The sequence below is a fragment of the Phasianus colchicus genome, chromosome 1 (genome assembly GCF_987193195.1).
Source record: "Phasianus colchicus chromosome 1, bPhaCol1.hap1.1, whole genome shotgun sequence".
Taxonomy (NCBI): Eukaryota; Metazoa; Chordata; class Aves; order Galliformes; family Phasianidae; genus Phasianus; species Phasianus colchicus.
In genome coordinates, this window is record NC_143436.1 from 57,467,355 (window position 1) to 57,491,850 (window position 24,496).

At 42.5% G+C, this 24,496-nt stretch overlaps 1 protein-coding gene across 2 annotated transcripts in view; it reads right to left on the reverse strand.

The window, feature by feature from the left end:
- The window catches only part of KDM7A (lysine demethylase 7A), a 58,620-nt gene extending 34,406 nt beyond the window's left edge, over window positions 1-24,214 (reverse strand). For both annotated transcript variants that reach the window (XM_031589781.2, XM_031589780.2), the window contains exons 1-2: window positions 23,928-24,214; window positions 1,302-1,387 (exon numbers count right to left, since the gene is read on the reverse strand). In XM_031589781.2, coding sequence (XP_031445641.2) covers window positions 1,302-1,387; window positions 23,928-24,043 — 202 coding nt within the window. In that variant the 5' untranslated portion in view covers window positions 24,044-24,214. The remainder of the gene's footprint in view (window positions 1-1,301; window positions 1,388-23,927) is intronic.
- Window positions 24,215-24,496: the final 282 nt, after the last annotated feature.

Here is a 24,496-nt window from a genome sequence, read left to right on the forward strand (position 1 = left end):
GAAGACCCATACGGATTTGTAACTGAAAAAAACAACCATAATAATAAAACTTCAAGCATGTAAAAGAGCGTTCAACTTACCTTTTAGCCCCTAACATGAAGGTAGCTAATATTGAAGGCACTGAATATAACCCATCTACAAGATATTTAACATATTTTAATTGAAATGAATCACTTTGTTCATACTCCACAAGACTACCAGTGATAGTGCAGTGATTTAAAACGATCATTTCTAAATGCTAAATTCAGCTTTGTAGAGATTCTAGGTCTTTTGCTGGCCATAAATTGTTACAAGGTCTTCAAGCAAAGAAAAAACATGTATTAAAGAAACACAAATGCCCACAGTGCATGGGCACACTAAGCATACATAGATGTTTTTCAGGTTTGAACACAGAAACTGGACAGGTGAAACTCACTATCACGTTACTTCATTTGAGAACTGAAGTTGTGGGGGAAACCTAAGGAGTCAGATAAAAGTCATCCCTGCAGTAGTTACAGAAAGACAAAAATATTTTCTTCCTAAGTCCAGTCTTATAATCTTTCTACTTCAGATCTCTTCAGCAAAGGTACCTACTGAAAGGAGAACCAGAGAGGTCTCTCCTGACTCCACATTCACTTCTGGCAACTCATAAAATTCCACGAGGGATTTGGTGGAATCACATTCACAAACCAGATAACTGGAATACACAGCTGTGTAATTCAAGGACATAAAGGAAAAACAGACAGCAATTCCAGCTCCAATTCTCAAACTTCTCTGGACTGTTATGGAAAGCCGTCCTTAAACTAAAGAAAGCAAAGAATGCTAACTTAAACATTTTCTCAAGGTTGTCTTCCTAAGTATTAGAATTTTGATTATTAAAATACAGAAATCTTAAGCAGTCTTTTGGAACTTTTTTTTTTTTTAAATAACATATCATACATGCAGCAGGAGAAAACATCACTACCTGCAATTGATTTTTCTTTTTTTTTTTTCTTTTGATGATGAATTCCTAATTTTTGTCTCTCTCAGCCAAGTACAGATTGCTTTCTCTTAGCTCTGTACCCTTTGATTTCTCTAATCTATAGCTGTGGCTTATATTTTATTCTATCTGCATCTTCAGATCAAGGAGACTCGCTCAAGAAAAGACACCTTGTAGGTTTTGTTGTTGTTATTATCGTTGTTTTTTATCAGTTCAAAGTTAGTCACAGAACTCCTAAATAACCAAACTCATCTTGAATGTTCCTCTGAAAGGTCTTTTTTCAACTGCACTTGGAGAGAAAACAGTAAAACTGTAAAATAAAATCTGAATAATGTATACTCACTTAGAGAAGGTCCATGAAGAACTGCACAGTTGGGACAGTGGTACAGATCAATGTCAACAGCATGATGCTCCTCTACTCCAACACAGCTGCAATGATATTTTTTAAATGTTAATGAGAATACATGCAAGATTTCTTTTTTCAGGCTAAAAAATAATTACATCTCAAGTCTTTACTAGAACATGCTTAGTTTACAAAATCATAATGAGCTATGAAACTATCTCAGCTACTGGGTTGCCACATAAATTTTGAGTAATAATTTGTTCATCACTGAAAAGAGAATGCCATTTAAAATAACAGAAAGGAAGCAGGAATTAAGTTACTTGAAAAATGAATCCACAAAATATATCAATACCCTCTGCTCCCACAAAAATCTTTGATCCTGATTACAGCAAACAGCGTACACAAAATCACTCAATCAATTCTCTCTTCATAAAGATACGAAGCCTACACGCCGTCAATTTGCAGAAGGTATCATGAGGGTTTTTTTCTATATTTTTTTCTTTTTTCTACAAAAAGTACATAACTGACTCCTACCTCCAAGACAGCGAATAACACTTCAGTATGCTCCCTGAAATTTTCACCCTACCAGTACTAGGTAAGTAACTTATATGAGCGATCACACAAATCATACAGTAGCACCAATTTTGTAATTTTAAGAATACCATTTGTAGTAATGTCTTCCTGGTGAGATTTTTGCCTGTTTAAACAGTCAAAGAGGGATTGAAGACACTCCTAATAGTCACAATAAAACTTCTAATCTACTATCTAAACAACACTACTTTTAAAGCCAGAAGAGAGACAATCTTTTGGAAGATGAAATGCTAGGGATTCACTGGAGAAGCCAGGCTCTTACAGAGAGCTCTCAAGAAAAAAAAATCCCTACTTACTGGTAGAATCTGAATCCTGACAGAGTTCTTTCTCTAAAAAGTTAATTGAAGCTTAGAAAATTGCTGACTTTATAATAGAGAAACAAGGCTACAACGTTGAATATTTACACCATGTTTACATATTTTTATTTAATGCATTCAAGGAACGTGAGAACTCGAGCTTTACTACATTCAGGTAGCCACTTCACATCAAAAGTGTAATGACAGCCAAAATACTTTGGCTTTGAAACAATCCATCTCCAAGTAATCTTCTCTCCAGCTGCACAGTGCCAAAGCTGCTGACAGATCCAATAAACGTCAGTAGATACTACTAACACAACATACAAGTCAAACATTCAAAGGGTACCAATGAGCCAGTCAAATCTGAGAAGTACCTCTCAAGGAGAAGCACATCACTCTGAATTCTCCATCAACAGCTTCAGCTATTTCTTCCACTTCTCCAGTCACAAAACGCTACACGTAAATTAAGTTATATAGCTTTTTACACTGTTCTAAAATCTAAATATAAAACTCAGCTGCCAAATAAGTTTCATTGTAATTCTTGCAATATTTCATCTCTCTTTTTAAGACTGCAACTATAGAAATTGTTATTGCATGACAATTCAGCTGATGTATAAACAGAAACAACGGCAAAAGTGCTCTTTAAAAATGCATATCCCATCTCTTTCTGCTCATATACTCTATTCCCTTTTTAGAGATCAGTATCTCAATCCTGATTTTATAAGAAAACTGTTTTAAAGATACACTCTGAAAGTCCCAAATCAGAAGGCTGGTTTATAGATACACTAGAGAATCCCCATATTTTAGCTACATTTCTGATTTTCGAATAGCTGTAAATATTCATATAGGACTGTATCTTGCTCAAGTTTGCACAACTGTTCGATGGGACACAGCGTTCCATGCAAAAATTTCATTTACTGCCTTTATTCCTCTGCCTTGGTATCTATCTAACCCGTTTGTCACCTCAGCCAGATTAACTGACTAATGGCAAGAACACTGAAAAGCTCAGCAACAGTTCCTTCGAGCTCTGACAACTGTTTGTCATATTCTGCATAAGATCTGCATTAATTTTATTCTCTTATAAAACATTGCAGATAACCTGAAAGTAAAAGTAGAAAATCTTTTAACTCCTGTACACATCCTCTGGCTTGATTCATAGCCTTTTATGAAGGCACCACAGGCTTTGCATACAGAGATGGGTGACGTTGGAATGGCATTCAATAGTTGGTAACCACTCTATGAAGAAAGCAAGTTTTCAGTCTATAGTTTATACTCTAAGCTCGGAACCAGAAAGGCAACACACTAACTGGGAGACATGGAAAGGGAAAATACCAGCAGATGCCTGACTGATACAAGGGCACATGAGGTTCCAGCACCTGCAAGAACAAGCACTGACAAAAGGAAGCCATGGAGTCTATCAATCACACACAGCAGCACTACCAGTCACTTTCCTGAGTCTCTTTCTGCAACACACAGAGACAAATGTGACATAAATCATTCCAGCTACAAGAGTACAATCAATTACTGTGATAAGTACAACGTTGGACCTCCTGCATCAAAGCAAGGTCACAGGGAGATAGTAGAGAGCCTGGAAAGCATTAACATACTCAAACACAGCAATGTTCCTAATACACCGGTTGTTTTCCTGAATGAAATATCATTATTATCCTTCACCTCTCCACCCATTTGGGCTGAAACGTCTGCAGTATATATTACCTCATTTCTGAATTGCTCATCTCCTGCAGGGAAGCTGCAGACTAATCCTGTAGTATCAAGGCAAGGTCAGCAAGAGGCAGGAGAACCATTTGGGATGTGCTATGTTTTTTCACACACAACAACATGCCCATTCCTGGCAAGTGAAGAAATCCTTTGCTACTCACAGTTCAAGAAAACAGTTCCCCAGATTACAGTCTCATGAGAAAGTGAATGGTTTTGCTTTAGTCTGAAGTTTCCATTTGATTCTTCAGATTCTAGCCATGCAGAAGGTGGGCATATAAAACAACCAGAAGAATACTGTTTAATGCATGTGATAGATACTGACAGATTCCAGATTTTACTTGAAGGAAAAACAAGTCTCCTTTCACAGAAAACAAAGCAAGACAAAAAAAAAAAAAAAAACAACCAAACAAACAGAAAAAAACACAAAAAAAATCAAAACCCTTACAAAGGCTGTTCTCTACTGCAGCAATGCTATTAATTTAGATGTTAGTAGACAATGATAGGACAGATAACTTCAGTATGTTAATTAAACAACTTCACATTTAGGCTATGTTTTGCGCAATCCAGAAGTCCAAAATCTTTTATATTGAGTTTATGAAGCAAAGTTTTGGTAATAGGAGGCTGCAGGGGAAGCCACTGTGAGAAGAGCCCAGCAGCCGCCCCATATCAGATCAGAGCCAACTCCAGCTGCTCCAAAATGGACCCACTGTGGCCAGAGCTGAGCCACGGAGAGACAGTGGGTGCAACCCTGGGAGAGCAGACTGAAGGAAAGGGAAAATAGCTGCAAACCACAGCTCAGGGAGAGAAGTGAAAAAAGCAAGAGAGAAACAGCCCTGCAGTCAGCAAGGTCAGTGCAGAAGGAGGGCAGGAGATGCTCCAGGCCAGAGCAGAAGGTCTCTGCAACCAGGAGAAGACCATGATGGAGCAGGCTGTCTCCTTGCTGCCCATGGCAGCAGCTTGAGCAGATCTACGCAGAGTATGTGTCCATGTGCAGCTTCTGGAGAAGTCCAGGGTACTGGAAGCAGGTAGAGAGAGTGACCACAAAGGAGTGGTGGAGACAAATTATGGACCAACAGCAGCCTCCATTCCTCATTTGTCAGTGCTGTTCAGGAGGAGGAGATACAAAAGGATGGACTAAGAAGGTGTTTTCACTTTGCGTTTCATTCTCACAGCTCTAGTCTGTTATCAGCAGGCAATAAATTACATTAATCTCGCTTATGCTTAGTGTTTTGCTTGTCATGGTAATTGGTGAATGAGCAAACCCTGTCCTTAACTCATGAGCTGTTTTCACTGCATTTTCTCTTCCTTCTGTTTCGAAGGGAGAGTGGGGAAGCACCATGGACTACCTATGGATGTGAAATACTTGAGATTGTTGAACTGCTTCTGTTGGTCTGACCGAAAGAATCCAGGTTCAAGGGGGAAAAATAAAAACAAAGCACTCTCAATTAAAACCTGTATTTTTCCATATCCTTAAGAAGGCAACATTACTTGAAAAGTTGTTTCACTTTATTAAAACAAATAGTCTATACACGCTACTGTTATATAAAATTCCATGTATATAAATGGAAATGAATACAAACATTGCACTACAAAGATAACAGTTGTCAAGATACAAGAAGTTTAGATGACCGACTGCACAATTTAATCATCGCAAGGTGATTAAGAGATTAATAGTCCAGATTATCCACTGATAGCAAGATATTCCTCCTAGACAACTCCTGATATTTCCTATATGCAATGCATATTGAAAATAAGAATCTTAAATTGAGAAATGCAAGCAACTCATAATGATCTAGTCAAAGGACTGCAGAAATCAGATGGATCATCCTCAACATGGAAAAAATGAATTAAAATGAATGAATTAAGAAGCCAGATCCTACACAAGACACCATTTTCTTTGACTCGGTCTCCTATTCCTTTCCTCCATTATTTCATACAACATTCACTCTGAAAGATACCTCAAAGGATCATCTGAATCAGACAAAAAACTCTCCCACTGTAACTTTGTACCCATTGTCTTCTCCATGTTACTCCTGGAGAAGTGAGCCTCCGTCATCTTTGTAGCTGCCTTTTAGATGCTGGAATACTATGATGAGATTTCTCCAAGCCTTCTCTTCTCCATGGCAGAAAGATCCAACCTCCTTCCATTTTTTCCTTGTAGGGTAGTTTCTCCAGCCCCCTTTGAGATCATCTTTGTGGCTTGCCTTTGCACCTTGTCCAACCTATACACATCTTGAATTGAATCGTGGGGGCCAGAACAGGACACAGTACTCCATGAGTAGCCTGGTTCATATAGGTGCTAAGCCAAACTCCTCACGAGGCCCCTGCTACAGTACTGCGTCCAGACCCAAGGATGCCAGCACTGGAAAGTCACGGAGCTGTTAGAGGAAGTCCGGAGGAGGACCACAAGGATATCAGAGGGCTGGAGCTCCTCCCCTGTGAAGAAAGGCATAGGGAGCTGAATTCATTCAGCCTGGAGAAGAGAAAGCTTTGGAGCAATCTCACTGTGACCTTCCAGTAGTTAATAGGAGCTCAAAAACAGGAGGGAGACAATTTTTTTTTTTTTTTTTTTTACATGCTCTGATAGCGATCGCACAAGAGGGAATGGTTCTGAACTGAAAGAGGGGAGATTCAGATTATATATTAGGAGAAAAATTTTCACTCAGAGCGGTGAGGTGCTGGCACAGCTGCCCAGTGAAGCTGTAGTGCCCCATCCCTGGTGGTGCTCAAGGCCAGGTTGGATAGGGCCCTGGGCAGCCTGAGCTGCTGGGTGGCAGCCCTGCACATGGCAGGGGGTTGGAATGGGATGAGCCATTCTATCATCAAACAGCCACTCTGTTAATCATACTAGAAGAGCACACTCACCTGAGTACCTGTAGTTGTAAAGATTCAGGGTTGCTCAAGTGGAGCAGATCTGTGGATCTGAAGGGGCATTACTTCACTTCTTTCTCAATTTGAGGAAGCAGAGAAACAGCTTCATTTGTGCTTCCTTGCAAGGAGGGATTTTTCCTTTGGCAAACAGATACATTCTTCTCTCGATGCTTTGGATTGACATGTCTTAGCATTTCATTAGCATATTCATTTCCACCATAAACTGCCCATAAGTCTCAAGCCAAATAATGTATTTAAACAAAAGGGACTCTTGAAAGTCTTTCCTTCAATCAGTTTTGAAATATGTTTGCAATTAGCTCTATGCCCCTGGAAGAATTTTAGCTTCTGCCTCTTCTCACATCCTGTTCAATTCAATTCTCTGATCTTCTTCTTTGAGTGCTCTCATTTTCTTTTTAATTTCAACCAGTAACTGTGGCACGCCTGATACTGCTCAGATTGCTCTTCCTATTCCGATGAGCACTATTTGGCTAATTCTCACCTCATTACTCTTTACAGATACCCATGCCCAGGTCATCCTGCTTCAGAACTTTGCCTGTATTCAATTCCAGAAGCAACATGGTACACCATCGTAGGAATATCTACCATTTCCTCAGCAGCTTATACATAGGATTACAGCTGAGAAGTTTTTTTTCCTTCAAGTCCCTTACCTTCTTCTTACAACATACAAGGTCCAGGCCAAAAGATCTCTTGGTTTTCAACAGTCTGATCCAAACAGACTTTTTTATTGACCAAAATGCAGACTCAGTGTTCTTGACAGTATGTTTAGTTAGACAACATCATGTATCTTTTCCAAAATACTTCACACCTCAGGGTGCAGTTCCACTGAGCATAGTTGCCACTGCTACAGAAACCCACCCTCCCTGCTGCACCTACCTGAGCACTGCCTCCTATGTCTCCCATCAGACCTAATCCATGAGCACCATGTGATAAATCAGCTCAGCAAGTCAAACCACAGCAAAAAAGAAAAAAAAAAGAAGAAAAAAACAGGCACAACTCACTTTTTTAGACAGAATCTTACTGTTAGGGTTTCTGAAGTTATAAACATGAACAGCTCAAATGTAGAAGGTTAAGTAATACCTAATTATTTACCAAATATAAAAGCTGGTGGTATTTTCAACATATTATTTGGAAATATTCTGGTTTATTTCATTTCTATGCTATTTTACCTTTCTAAAAATGTCTGCTCAGTTTCAGGAAAAAAAAATGTCAATTTAACCACCTATTGCTGACAATACATGCATATAAGAAGACCTTATTATTAAATTTCAGATAATCATAGATGGGAGATGTTTCTATTAAAATACAGAGCAAATATGTGTGTAAAAAGTAGGTAAGTACTACAGTAAACTTTTCAGTTTACCTGTCAACAACGTCGGTCTGCCATTGCTACTTCCAGTTTTGTAGTTTCTCCCTACATTTAGGGATATAGGGATGTACTCAATATAATCACTGAGGTACCTAAAACCTCAGAAAAACAACACTGAAATATATTTTTTGCACATTGATTCTTTCATTCTGTAATCCCAGTCCACTTGGAGCATGAGCTGCTAAGTTTTTGAGAATGTATATACATTCCTATCCAAATACATATATTATTAGTACAACACAACTGCTAGAATTTAAATACATTGCTAGAATGAAAAGAGAAAGGACCATTACTTTTACAAATTATTTTGACAACTGATACAATCAGCGTAATTATATGATGAAAGCGTTACGTGGAAAACTGATTTTTCACACAGTGAAAAACCTATTATTATTATTTTATATTATTATTATTGCATAGTATTATAACTACTACAAATTATACAAATTGGAGGGGGCATAACTTTTCAAACTGCAGCTGAAGTCCACGCTCAGGTTATCCAAAGAGCTTTACATTCAATAATGCCCTCGGAAGGCAAATAACCTTTTCACTACCACGTAAGAGTGTCAGGAAGAGACACAGTCCAGTTTAATTCATAATGACATTAACCATCATGGATTACATGCAGCAGTTTAATGAGAGAAGTAATTTTGCTGGTAATGGTTTCATGACAAGGCAGAGTTAACCTCACTGAAGTACTTCTGTTTAGCATCATCCATTAAGCACAAAACTTCTCTCTTCTTCCTACGTAAGCTGACATTTCTGCTTATTCTTCCCAACTATACTTTTAAAGCAGCTTAATGCAATCAGAGCACATACAACTACTTCTTGTCCCTGTCCTTCTGAAATCACTGTTTTACAGAAATGAAGGTCTGAAGGAACCTAGACCATTTACTGTACCACTGCTATCAAAATAAGCTGCCTCAAGAAGATCAGAAAAATCACATTTAAGTACAGCAGACCTGAAAACTAAACAGTGTGTCAGTGAGAGCAGAGAGAAAAAGGCTTTTAGAAGCTGAAATTGTATGTGAAGGACTTGTTTCAGTGTGAAAATGATTAGTTAAGATAAAACAGGATGACACCAGCAAGCAAATCATGGCATATGATTTATAGAAAAGAAAAAAAAAAAGAAAAAAACTACATCAATCTGACCTGAAGAAAATTTCTCTAGCCCTTTAAAACTAATAATCAGCACAACAATATGAAGCAAAGTGCTCCTTTCAGGAATTCAGTCCCTCTGCTGCAGCTCACACTCTCACTGCCCTCCACTATTTTCCCAGTCTGACACACCAAGGAAGGGGAAAAAATGAGCTGCCCAATCTTACTTTAGATACTGTCAACAGACTTGTAACCACTAGATGCATATTGAAGTAAATGAAAGCTATTCTATCTTCCCCACAAGTGATGCAGGAAAAAAAGGCTTAACATTGAATTTAGAGTAGTTCTAAGAAAAGGAGTGTCCAAATCATTTGAGTACAGCCAATACAGATGTCAGTGGTGGTCACAGTGCACAGTCTGTAGCAGGTTAGTGCTCCTGCTCAGTGGCAGTGCCCTTTTGTACAACAAGCAGACATACCAGTTACTTGGTTCTAGAAGAGAAGCCACTAGAAGAGGAGGAAAGGAGAGAAATTAATTGAATCACAAGCAATCTTTCAAGAGCAACTGAGGTTCAGCCCAAACTGACAAGTTAGGAAGCAGTGACATGATATAGCTTGCACTGATTTAACAGCTGGCAGCCACTAGAAGAGGTGAGTTATTTTTACTGAGTTCCAACGCACTCATTCCCTTCTTTGCAATGGCCCCAGTTCCTGTATGATGACAAAGCCACTTGTTTTCACCTGCCTATCTGACAGAAACTAACCTAACCAGTTCAGTCCCTGTTTACCAAGCCAGCTTGCAGCACAGTCAGACAACTATCAGAGCCAATCTATGAAACACAGTGGGACTGCGTAATCTGTAAGAAGCAGAATTGCCTCATTTGACAACGAAAATCGCCAGACCCAGCCAGGGCTGCTGCATAGCTCTGCCCTCATTAGTCACTAACACTCAGAACTAGTATGAGTTAGTAGATTGCCAACAGCTTACAAAACCAGATGGCAGGGAGAGATGCTCTTCTGAAATCGGTCTGAAAAGCTGCCTAGAATTTAGCCATATTTTCTGCGCAACAGAGAAGATGTTATCACATGCAGGGATGCACATATTGGTGCTGGGTGCAAAGTGAATGCCAGGTGAAGCAAACATTTTTAGACGGCACAGCATCTAAGGTGGGTCTCAGTGTGACTACCTTCAGGTATCCCGACCCCTTCTTTGAAGAGATATTTAGCTTTATCAGTTCATTGACATTTCCTTGACATGTATCAGCAGCTTCAGCTGCAAGAACAGCTGCTGCAAAGTGCTGGCTTTGTTTGATTGCTTTTTCTTTTTTTTTTTTTTGGAGTTGTTTCTTCAGGTGCGGATCTTGGGGGTGTTTTTTATTTGTTCCAAGAGATTGAATAAAAAAAGAATACTAACAGATCTTGCACGCTCACTTTTAACAGTCTTTGAACTCCAGAGCTACCTACGCCCAAGCCTCACGAAAAACACATAATATTGTACGCTTATGTAACAAATCTCTACCAAGGGGCATCAGGCCAATCAACAGTTAGGTGATCTGCACCACATATTAAAAGTGGTTTTTGATTCGTTTGGGACACTGTTGGAGTACCTTCAGCTGTTCCACTTCCCTCCCAGCATCTATAAGAGCTGACTGCTCCACAGCAATGAAGGGCCTGGGCTGCACATCCTGCAGAGTGCTGCCTGGTTATTCAGCTTCCCTAATGAAGATGAACCATTTAGAAAGACCAGGTTGCCTAATAAAGATGAGCTATTTAGAAAGGTTGTGATGCATGACAAGTAATACCAGCACTTTGTTATTTCATGCAATGCACATTCTGTAAATCTTTCAACATCTTGAGCAATGCTGTCAGTAGATACTATCAGATGTCTCATTCTCAAGCTCAATCACGATAAAAGTTTTGGAGGCAAACAGGTAACAAAAGTTCCCCTCAGCCACTGACAGAAATGCCAAAAATGTCACTTTTTGACAAAGTACAAAAAAAAAAAAAGCAAGAACCGTGCCCCTGCATTGGGCAATTTCAGGCATGCTTTGAGAACACTGCGTTCAGTTCGCAGTGAGGCAATACCTGCTCCCATCTCCCCCAGTCTAGCACCATTAACCAGCATTAGCACAACCTTAATACTCCAATGCTGCAAATCTCTTCTTCCTGGGTTACTTACTGTGGCTATTTTTACAGAAGGCAGCAACAGCAAATTTGCCTTCAGCCTGCTTTACACACCTCTTAATTGGGGCCTTAAACCGAACATACCGTATCACCTAACTGCTTTTAAAGTTTCTGAACCAGATGGTGATCAGTTTTAAAGGCCTCCTAACACTCACCAGAACACTTGGCCTCTGCAGTTGTACCTAAAATGAATTTATTTCCTTCAAAATTTACATCATGAAATATCTCTCTTCCTTTAAGGAAAAAGGCTTAAAGCTATTTTTAACCTCCTCTGCTTCTCAGCTGTGCTATACCCCTCCCCCCCCAACTACAATCCTCTTCAGATACTGCCAAGAACCCTTGTCCCTTGATCAAGCTTTTTTGTTAACAGAATCATTTCTTCAGCTTCCAGCCACAAAAGAGTATATGATGTCCTCTATAGCACTGAAATACCTGACTTTTACATGGCAAATAGACTTGCAGTCAATAGCAAGCAGAGACAGATGCTTCATTTCTGAAGAAATCCGAGAGCAAACTGGCTCATCATCTCTAGCTCGCCATCCTCATTTCAAACGCAGATGGAGTAGCTGATTACATTAACTTCTATTTAAGCTATGATACAAGCAAACTGTTTCAGATACACAAATAATGAGTTTAAATATCAGATGTTACTTTGGCTGGCGGGCAGAGCTGTAAGTAGAATAAGCTCCTTCAATCAATTGGATAATGCCCATCATTTAGGGATCTTTATTGGATTTTCAGCTGCTTATAGAGGTCCAGAGGGGCCTACTGGCAAAACTGCATCTGTGTAGTCCATAATGTATCAAGAAGTTGTTTCTACACATTATTCTATCTACAGTAATCTAACTTCTCAATCCTTCTCAGATGGATCTAATGAAGCACAGTTATTTTCAGGCCACGTGGAAACTTCAAATAGCACAGAACAAAGCTGAACAGAGATTGGGAGTTGAGTTACATCAACACTAAGGTTTAATTTTATCTGCATCGATTATTTTTATTCTGGTTATGATTTGACACACTGATTTTAATCTAAAACTCTAAACAGTTCAGATCCAGGTTAGTGAAACCAGCTTCACTTTATCATAAACTATCTACAGTTGTCTACATTACTTGCAAAAGGACAAATCACATCCTTTATCCTAGATTTTGCACACAAACGCTTTTAGAGGTAATGTCTACATCACAGCCTATGCAACCCAGTTCTACACCTTCAGAAGGGGGAAAAAACATATATAGATATTAGTCTGGCACACATACACATAACTCTTATAATGCCTCCTTCTTCTTCATAGCAGGAGAAACACAGATAACATTGGAATAGAAATGCACACAGGAAGACATAAAGCAGGAAGCAGAGATCTAATACCAGAGTCCCCTGAAAGTGAGCACATCTACTATTCCTGTAAAAATTACAAATGACATTAAGATTCACTTATTTTTAGGGGGAGGGGAGGAACAGACAAGAAGTTAATTCTTCAGGAGAAGATTTCTAGCTCAAATTTTGCTTAATTTGATTGTGAGTGAAGACAGGAAGTCTGCCAAAAAAAAGCAACACATCCAAGCATTTTATCTTGGGCGACAATACAACAAGCAGTGATTATATGAAAATGTTTTGATATAAATTAAGTAAATGAAGTATTTGCAATTCAAGAATGAAAACACACGTTATTACAGGCCTTCAGCTTTGTCTGCATCGATATACACAGGAGACCAATGGGCTGGAATGCAGCTCCGTGGAAGGAGCCCATGGCTCTGGCAATCAGCGAGCTGACCACGACCCAGTAAAACCACCACAGCAGAGGGCTGAAAGCATCTTGGGCTGCATCACCTCAGTTGCCCACAGGTAGAGGGAGGCAATCTTCCCCTCTGCTCAGCATCAGCATGGCCACACCTGCAGGGCTGGATTCAGTTCTGGGATCCACAGTACAAGAGCAATAAGGAGTCATTGGAACAAGTCCAGCCAAGTGCCACAGAGAGAGCAAAGAACTAAGTCAGCCTTCAGATGAGGAGCACTGAGAGCTATGAATCTTCAGCCTTGATAAAGGAGAAGGTGCAGGGGGATAACCACTTGGAGGGAAGAGGCAGACTTTTCACAGCAGTGATGGGACAAGAGGCAACAGTCACAAACTGAAGCACACATGGTCCCATCTGAAAACAATTTTTTCTTTTTTTTTTTTTATTTTTTTTTTGTTACCATCAGGTCAGCCAAACAGCAAGATGCTGTGGAGTCTGTGGTTGTGGAGATGCTCAGAATCCAGCTGGATGCTTTTCTGAGCAGGCTGTTCTAACTGATCTTGTTTGGGTAGAGGGTTGGACTAGACGATTCTTTCTAGCCTCAATAGTTCAGTGATCCTGTGCAAGTTTTCTGGGTCGATCACTACTCTTATATATCTGGTTTAAACCAAAAAAATAATCTGACTGCTAGATTTGCTCTACAGTGTTAGTAGTGGATTAGTTAAAAAAAAAAAAAAAAGGATGTGTAATAGGATTTAGCCTTGGAATAAAAAGCCGTAAGAAAGGAATACTCCCAAATTCATAATAGAGAAAAACTAGGGGAAATTGTAAGAATAGGGAAAAAAGGGTATGAAGACCCTGTATGAAGACATCAGGGCAATATCAAAGTTAGGATGTAGACCCCCTAATGACTACCTACATTCAGGACAGGCAACCACAGAGGTATCTCAACTCCTCTCACACTTCACTGCTTGACCTGTGAATTCCCAGAGCTCAGTCTATTCCCACTCACCTGCTAGTGCACGCCAAGCATACTGGCAAGGAAGCCTAGCAAAGCACAGTTGTCACACTTTCCCATGACGGGGCACTAAGATTACAGAGTACAGTTTAGGGATTAGAAGGGGACAAATTACTTTGTTTCTCCAAGAGAGGTGGACAGCAAAGTTTACTCCGGTTGTTACAGCTGAAACCCACACATCTCCAGGGAATGCTCATCTCAGGGCTACTTTGATTACAGACGCACCTTATCTCCCCACTGACGGCTCTTACTCTGCAGAAAAGGATCCAAGAATTACAGACAGAAAAGAATGTAACATAACCCAAACAACCTTCTGGTTAGGGGACTCAGACATAGACAAGATTATCTTCAGTCCTGCTCCTGTCCTTGAACACAAACAAGTGAGCACATATTACTGCACAGCCTTTTCTGTGTCTTAAAACATATTAATGCTTTTTCTTAAGTCTACTGATCAATTTAATATTGCTTCCTATAGGAACAGGACAGTGCATCCCAGTTATGAATGCATTTGTTGGGGGAAGAAAAAAAGAAATAATTTCAGGAACTGGTGAGAAGGACTTTAAATGTGCCTAACACCTGACTCTTCAAGCCATTTGAAGAGTAACAACTCCCTAACTTTGCAATATAATTTGTCATACATCTGTTTAAATACATCCAGAGTAAGCTTTCTCAAAAAGGAAGCTTTCTCACTTGCAGCAATCCAAACCTTAGAGTTGCATAAGATAACCTCAAACTGAATATTCATCTTCAGAAAACACAAGAATTAAGACTGTAACAATGAAGCCAATTCAGGTTAGACTCCACCCAGAATAGGAAAGAATACAAAAAAAAAATCTATTCTGTATATATTGTACACAATATATTGTAAAGATATAGAAACTTGTGTTCAAAATTAAATTCACATTGAACATCACTTATTTTCAGTACACTTTAAAATAACAGGTCTTCTACACATCACTCAGCAGAGCTTGGTCCCAGTAGCAGACATTTTAACAGGCTTGTTTTGTTGTTGGGTTTTTTCTTTGTTTGTTTTACATCAAGAAAGTAATGTTCAAATTTACAAGATTGATCACTGGACCATATTTAAAAGCCAGAGCTTTATTTCCCAACTCGTACAACTTTCTCATCATTTTGCCTCCTTTCCTCGTCCCCCTCCCACATAACATCGCTAGGTAAGATCGTATCAAAGACAAAATGAAATTAGATGTAGTACTACTGCATTAAGAATGAAGATTTGGCAGTTATCAATGAAGTTTACAGCCATTCAAGTCACAGACATGCACTGACACTCAGACTAGGAAAAGAAAGAAGTGCCACAAGGGCACTGACATGCAGTGAACAGCACTGTGGAGTTCTCCTGTCTATTTCTTAATGTAAGGAAGCAACTTTTGGGACAAATACCAGTTGCACGTGAGGCACGTATTCAGTTTTGTGAGAAGCAGATAAGAGTACTTCACATTAACAAGTCAAGCACTGGCACCAACAGAGGTAACTTTCTTTCTCCAATAGACAAAATTACAACTTCTCTTACCTAAATGAGTCTGTACAGTACCCACTACTAGAACTAGCTAGAAGTAAGAATTTTTACACATCTATAGACTGTTTCAGTTTTCTTTAAGACTCCCACTTTTCAATAAGATTGCTAGCCCCATCACTCAATACTGACAGCTAGAAGTCACTTTCTTAGCAAGAATAAGAGCAGCATTCAAAGCTACTTCTTCATGCTCATTACAAGAGCAGCACATTTTACTGAAGCACTAAGAGACTTCAAACAATGTTCCCAGAGGTCCCAGAAACTGACGCAGGAGAGCACAGCAGTGACAAGTTGCTGCTCATTTTCGCATCACGTTGACGCACCCTCAGTGCAGACAAGCGCTGAAGTAAGAACTCAGCTTGAGATTTAACAGACCACACGTAGATATCATTTTTGTTAACGTGCTTTTGGGCCTTTCCTTCATAAACAGAGCACAGTGAAATGCCTAAAAGGACAGTTCATCTGGCCTTGAGGCCGTGGCATGCCAACGCGGCACACCACGGTGAAGTTAGAAAGTCTTATCTTCAGAGGTTGAGGGGCAACATTTGCGTGGGCACAACATCACATCAGCATGCCTGTCCTGGTGCTGCTCCAAGCACCGCTCACAGCTCTGCCCCCAGCACTCCTGCAAGGCACGTGTTGGCTTTGCAGTGACTCATCCCACCTCTGTTGTTCCCAACACCGCGCTCTGCAAGCCAACTGCGTGATGTAGTCATCTACTGAATAGCTCTGAGTGATGTTATTGAAACAAAACTAGAAACCCATACCACTGGCAAGCCAAGCAGAAGTTTTACAAGCGGTTTGGCATAGTAAGACACAGCAATTTGTTCGGCTGCTTTTCATTTAGACAATTTGGCCTTTGTCTATCCATCCCCAAACATCAATATCCCAAAAGGAAAATGTCAGTCTGTTCAGAAAATACTGCCTGATAGCTGGTAAGAATGACAGATCAGATCAATCTCCTACATCCTGAATATCTGAGGCTTCATTTCTCAGAACGTCACCTCTCCTTGCACTCATTTTCATGAGAAGTGCTTTAAGAGCTTTTAAGTGAATAAAGCATTAACGTAAATGGAATAAACAATTAAATTTATGAAATGAATTTGCCAGGCTACACGTGATATCAGCTCACTCTCAAATGAAAATAAATATACTTCTTCATACCGCAACGCATTAAAAATTTACAGCAGTCATCCTCACTCCAGTTGGATTTTCAGACAGAATGATGCTGAAGAGTTTTAAGGAAGCTTTCTTACTTTTGTAGCAAACGTCAGTAGTTACGGCTGCCTGAGCAACAACAACTTTGGTCTTTCTCATTGAAAATACTAATTTTAAATTCTACTTTAGTTAATGCTGAAGTAATGGAGAAAACAGTATTAAATATTAATTCCATTCAAAAGCAGAATTGACCTGAGGAAGTGTAACTAGCCACATAAGCCCACATCACCACAATATAGCAGACTTCTGAAAGCTATTCATACCCCACAGACTGCTATTTCTATGCATTCAAGAGCTAATGCTACAATACATCAGAAAGGACTAGCAGATGAGAAATAGCTTTACCTTTTTAAAAGCTGTACATTTCACTGAAATCTCCCTTCTACATTACCAGTAAAGCCACAGTGATATTGCTAATCGGATGTTCGTACTTCAGCAATGAGACAACTGTAAACCTTGGAGCATTTTTCTGTTGTTTTTTTTTTAAGCACGCTGTACCTGCGAAAGCGTTCACTGATTACTCAGAGCTGTTCTGAGACAATGGTGTTTTGTTTTAGAATTATGTAGGGCAAGTATAAATATTTATGTGAAGAGTATGAGTTCATCTTCAATTTGTGCCAACTGTCATGTAAACAGAGCACAGACACTATCGCATGGCCTTTCAAAGGATGATATAGGAAGTGCACATAAAACTGAACTGAGCTCATGAAAGCTGCTAACGAATATGGTAACCGTCCACAAAAAGCTAGAAACCACAAATGAAGAGTGAAAACAAAATTAATGTGATTTTTTGCCTACTGGCAGTTAACAGAATGAAACTCCACTGCCAGGCTTAATTCGTTTTATTACCGCTGTGTTTCCCTAAGAGAGCTCAGCATTATAAACAAATCAACGGATCGAGATAAGTTGAAAGAAAAAGGAATATATTTCGTTTTTGATGGGTGCCACAGTGCAGAACAGAGACATCAGTGCACCAAGCAGCTGCCTCCTGCCCACACCTCGCTCACCTCTGCAGTTTGCAGACATACGAGTCACAAAACTGAGCCTTCTGAAAATATTTTAATTCCTCGGTCAAATTAAGCACATATTTAATAAAGTATAGGAAAAGAAGATATAGAAGCATCAACAAATGACATCCTGATATACAAGATCATCATAAATTAACTGACCAATAACAAATTCACTATTTGCTAGACAAACTATGCAAAACCATGATCTTCAGTTACACTATGAAGAACGGCTAAAATGAAAACAATGCTATCAGTAAGGCTGATGTTGATCAATCACAGCATTACAAGAAATCAGAAGGTACTGTTTAAGTGACAAATGCTGAATTTTTGCATATTTAACTAATATTTAATAGGCAATGAATTTTTCAAGTGGAAATTAAAATCAATAGCATTCCAAGCACTGTTTAGAAGCTCCCTAAAATCCTGTCACAGCCCTAATTCTAAAAGCTCAGCTATGGACCCCCCCCAAACATTTCTCTTAGAAATGTTGATTGGACAATGTTTTGCTTCTTCCTCTTGTTCCTGTTATTATGCCAGAACGCATATTCTAAACTAGCTGCTATGTTTTATCCCAGGACATCAAATAAAAAACAAAAAAAAACCCACAAACCAAGTTACAGGTCTAAAGGAAAGCAGTGTTAACTTTCAGATGTACACATACTTCAAACAAAGCCGGTTTTGCAAGAAAACTGGAAAGGAAAAACTTCATACATATAATACTACATGTTATTACAGCTTCAAAAATGAAGAAATTTGAATACTTACTAGTTTATAGTGCTTACTGTGGTAGAATACATCTACTTTAATATATATTAATAAGCCTTCCCACTTCACAGATGGGAACAGAGGGGGGAGGAAACATGGCTTACTCAAATTAAGACTATAAAAGGATTTGAAACAATCAATTACACAAGTGCTAGTCTGGGATCTTTATTACTACTAGTTTCTTCTCAGTTTAACCAAAACCACTTCAGTTTTGGTACTGTTAGAGTCACTTGAAATTCCTTAATTCTTTGGCAGAGGACACAGCTCACAGGACTTGAGCTCAAGCCTCCACTTCACTGTAAGGAAACAAGGCAAAACCAAAGACAAGTAAGAACAACAAACGTGTTGATTTCTCCTGAGGTCTAAAATATACTCCTAGTTTCCACGAGAAGAATTTAAAGCTTGCATATCATAGAAGCCAGCAAGTCAGCACAACAGCCTCTGGTGCCAGATGAAAGCTTTTAGTGACCAGACAACGATTTGTTGATTCAGCTCAGGCTCCTGAACATATGTAGATGTGTCTCACAGTTACAAGGTGTTAATTTTCAATAAACAGAAGATCCACACCAAAAGGCATTTGTAACAGTCTTTGCTTCCATCTCTTGCCCCCCGTAAGAGAGGCTCGGGAGTTTCACGCATCTCTGCAGATGGGAGATCTCTGGGCCGCACACCGCAGCTGCCCAGGAGGTGTCTCACCCACTGAGGACCCCAATCAACGAGCACATGGATCTGAGTCGAGCACATCAGGCACGAGGCGGGCTTGCATCTGCAGACTGAGACACAGAAATGTTCCACTTACCCCAACAGGGCAGCTGCCCCATCTCTCCTCACTGTCATCCCCTCCAGCAACACAGCTCAGAGTGGTGCACTGTAACTGTATGACACTTATCCCAGCCCACGATGAGCCTGTTGTGCTCAGCAGCCCAGCAAAACAATGGTTTGGGTCAGTTTTCTGAGCAGAGCTGACTTATCAGGCAATCAGACAAGCACTGACCCAGCAAAAGAGAAATTACAGGAGCCTGCAGTCAGGAACAGGCCGGCCTCTCCAAGCAGCAAAGGGTTGGTGGAGCCCATCGTGCAGAACCTTGTGTACAGCCTCAAAACAAAGAACCGATTCAGGAAAGGTAGCCCCTATAGCATATACTTTTCTTTCTTTTCTTGAGGAGTCAGCCGGCCCCTGGAGTACAAAGCAGGGCAGTGGGATTCATGGCATCCTCTTAACAGCTGCAAGAGGGAACCCTGACTTCAGAGCAGAAATCAGCCTAAGGAGCAGCCAAGAAATGTTATGTTTCTTCAGAGACTAAAGGAAGAACATGCTCAAATCTATACAAATAGCAGAAAAACTATGTTCTCCAGGAATTTATACCTCTAGGTACTTGCAATTTAAATAATCATTCTCAGAAAGTACATGAGTCACCTTACTTTTCAAATGATGCTACTTCATGGCAGAGTTGTAAAAAAACATCAAAAGCTAAATGGCAAACTTCTACATCTACCATCAGTGAAGTGCTTCAGGATAAGAGGAAAAAAAATTCTTTCAAGAAGGCCTCACGAAATACAGAATTAATCTTGACAGTAAGAATCATCAATTTAAAAATGATTACATAGAAATGCAATCAGTTGGGTTTTGTGTAGAAACAGAAGTACATATATATGTATGTACTGGAACAGGTTGCCCAAGGAGGCTGTGGATGCCCCATCCCTGCAGTCATTCAAGACCAGGCTGGATGTGGCTCTGGGCAGCCTGGTCTGGTGGTTGGCGACCCTGCACATAGCAGTGGGGTTGAGACTAGATGATCATTGTGGTCCTTTTCAACCCAGGTCATTCTATGATTCTGTGATTCTATGATACGTACATTACACACAGCTGAAAGCAGAATTTCCTTTACTGCCCCCTCACATGCCCAAATAAAATGTTGATTTCTAAGCTACCAAGTTCCATTTACAAATCACTGAAGTAAAGCTGCACTAAGGTGGATGGGTGTTTCTGTCCTCTCTTCATGAGGAATTGGAGAGAGCACAGCTTTGTTGACATAATGAAGTTTTAAGAAGAACCCTTAATTTTGAACAAAAGAGACGCTCCCTTCTCTTCCCCCCATCATTCTGGCTTTGAAGAATAACACATTCCCTTCATTTCAAAAAAAAACAATATAATTTTTAATGTTAAAAAAACATCAAAAAAGGTTGCATGCATTTTAAATGGCAAAGACTGTTTGTGGAGCAGGATTCCTGTACTTGACATAATAGGCAAACTGCATAAATCACTGGATAATTTCTTACCCTACCTGCCACTGAGACATGCTGGAAGCTCAGTGTACGCTCGCTGACAGACAAAACATCACTGAAGAAGTGCCACACAGAAAGCTGCACAGGGACACTTACAGTTTTTAATTGTCAGTTTGACTGACTTCTCCATGCTTCGTTATAGCCAGTGCTGTACCAGCGCAGCTTCACAAAGCACAAAGCCTCAGAAAGCTAACTCCATGATTATTTATTTCACAAGCATTTCAGACAACATTACATTGTGCAAACAAAAGCTGCATCATATGCTTAAAGAAACATAAGTTCATTCAGATCTACTTCAAACCCAGTACACAAAAATAAGTGACATCTATGCAATGCCCCTACATGTAGTTGAGTACACGAGTCATGGATAGGATAAAAAAGGACAAAGACTTCCATGCTGACAATAGGATTTCTGCACAGTCCAGACACGTTCTAAGAATAGTCAGCGGTACATCAGGGCCACGTGCCTGCCCACACCACACACCTTTAACCTTACACAGACAATATGTACCATTGTGATAAAAGAAGGCAGGACACGGCTGACTTAATAACTGTGAAAGAGCATCAAAGATTGGAGACAGCAAAGAATCACAGAATGGCCTGGGTTGAAAAGGACCACAATGATCATCTAATTTCAACCCCCTCCTATGTGCAGGGTTGCCAACCACCAGACCAGGCTGCCCAGAGCCACATCCAGAAGAATGCCAAAGGTTAGGCAAGGACACCGAGTAACATCAGAAGACAAAGCCCAGAGCTTACACAAGTGCAAGGAGCTACCTGATAGCCTCAAGGAAAAAAGTTGAGCACACAGCGAGGTAGAGTTTTTCTGCTAGAGTATATTCCATACAAGGTGGAAAGGGACAGACAGCTCAGAGGGGGCATTTAAAAAAACAAAATGAATAAGTAGATACAGAAATAAAGGGACTGACAGTTCATCTCTCTCGTGCAAAGCACCAAGGAAACTATGAAGCCCACAGCACACAAACACATGTTACAGTTTTCTGTTCAGCAGATTGTAACTGCACAAGGCTGTGGCCAGGTGCTTAGCCTGTATAAAGAGCAACTAAACCCAGAGTGCAGGCTCATAATCTCACAACGCACTTCACATTGTTTGCCAGAAGAAAGGAAAAGCGTGAAGATAGCATTAATATACGGGCAACAGTAAGCCAAAGTGGTCATCTGGAGTTGGACAGTGCAGGCTGAGTGCTCCAGCATCACACAGAGCGTAATGGGGCTGGCACACAACTGTCAGAGCTGCGGGCTGCACAGCACTGAGGCACTCTCCTGACTACACACGGGAAGGCAGCAAAGAGCCTCTAACACAGCAGTGCGTGCTGCCAGCACAACACAACCTCCACCAAGCATGGTTTTATGCGCTTCCTAACAAAGTCACAACAATTTCAACGCACAGGCTGGAAGAGAGGAGCAAGAAGCCAATTCACCCAGAACTTTAAGATCTCAGGTTGTGGCGTTTTCCTTCAGAAACCCGACAGCAGCCTCCTGCCGCTCCAACCAATGGAAGGAGTCCTTGGAGCAGAGCGCAGCTGGGAGAGGACAGAGACCTCCCACGGCCCGTCCCTTTGTCACCGGCCGGCAGCACGCAGCCAGAGCCCAGCACGGCGGCTGCCAGCTCCTCCGAGCAGCCTCCCCCACACACCTGGGGCTCCCCAGCAGCTCGGTATCACTGCCCTACTGACTATGCGGCAGCACAGCGGCTGCTGCGATCTTTATGCAGCCCCAGACTTTGCAGAGCTGTGGAGCGGTCCACCGCAGCTTATTATCAGACAGTCAACGCTCTTCTGTGAACAACTTCAGTAACCAGCGTGGCTGGAACTGAGTGATATCAGTACACAGGAGTGGCGTTCTGGTTCAGGCGATCAGAGCAATTGCCAGTTCAGAGTTAGAGACATATACAGAGACATGGTGAGCCTCAGACCTGCACCTTTACTGCAAGGACCAAGTTCTGACAAACTTGAACAGAGCTCCCATAACCCAAACAAGCCGCTGTGTTTTCAGCTTTAAACAGCGAGATGCCGGCCTTAAAGGCGTGACAACCGCGTTTTGCCCGTTCTTACAGTTTACGGAGCTGCCTAAATACATTTTCCTATACCGTGCATTGAGTCGAGAGAAACCCAAGCGCAAAAAAAGCAACCAGAGCAAGTCAGCACCCGAAGAACTGGAAGCGCTCCTTTCTCTCACGGCACGGAAGCCGCGAAGCGCGGTGACCGCAGCCCGCTAGCAGCCGGGCACGCACCCCGCTCCGTGCGGGGCTCTCCGCCCGCTCCCGACCCCGCTCCGTGCGGGGGCCCCGCTCGGTGCCGCGCCGCGCCGGCAGGGGGCGCCACAACCGCCAGCCGTCCGTTTTTGTGACGGGGTATTTAAATGTCCGCTGTCAATCACCGCGCACTTCCTACGCCGCCGCCGGGGCTCCCCGCATAATGGGGACGGCCGCCGGGCCCCGCCGAGCCCCGCGCCGCGGGCCCCCAACTTGTTCCTTTGTTCGGCCGCCTCCCCCGGCCGGCAGCCCGCTATTATCCGCGCGCAGACACGCGCACGCCAGACGGCCGCCCGGCACCGGGCTTCGGCCGTCACCGCGGGGAACAAAACCCGCGGAGAGCCGCGGCCCCCGGCGCGCAGCCCCCGCGTCCCGGCGCGGAGCCACGGGGACGCGTCCCCCAAGCCGCCGCAACTTTGGGGACGGGGGCCCGCGGCCGCCGCCGCTCGCTCGCACCGCGTGCCCGGGGCCGGCGCCGCGCCGGGAACGACCCGACCGCGGGGCGAAGGGCGGCCGGGCCGGTGGGGTCGTGGCCATTGTCCGCCGGCCGGTACCGGGCGGGGGGTGCCCGCCGCCTCGCCTCGCCCCGTCGCCGCCGCCGTCCCGCGCCCCGCCGCTCGCCGCCGCCCGCCGGCGCCTACCTGCCGTGGAACCAGTCCTTGCAGATGTCGCACTCGATCATGAAGCGACTCACGTCGTAGGGCTCCCGACACACGCAGTATACGGGGGTGGCGGCGGCCGCCGCCGCTCCGGCCATCTTTAAAGAACTCCCTGACTGAGGCGCCCGCCGCTCCTCCCCCGCCCGCCGCCGCCGGCACCAATAACAACAGCGCGCGTGCCAGCCCCACACGCCGCGCGCGCCCCGCCGCCCAGAGGCAGGCGGCGCGGGAGCGAGCGGACAACAGCGCGCGGGGACGCGCGCACGTGCGTCACCCGGCCCCCGCGGGGGGGGGGGGGGAAGGTAGGGGGAGGGAGCCCCGCGCCTGCGCCCCGCGGGCCGCCCCGCACTTCCCACTGATCGTGCGCGAGGAGCGGACTCCCATTGGTTGCCGGGAGGGGGAGCGCACGTGCCGCCCGCCCGCCCCTCCCCTCGGGAGGCGGGGAAAGGGGAGGCACGCGCTGGCCCGCCCCCCTCCCCCGGGCCGTGTCACGCGGGGAGGCGGTGGGGGAGGGGCAGGGTGCCGCGAGGACACGGAGAGAAAGAGCGCGG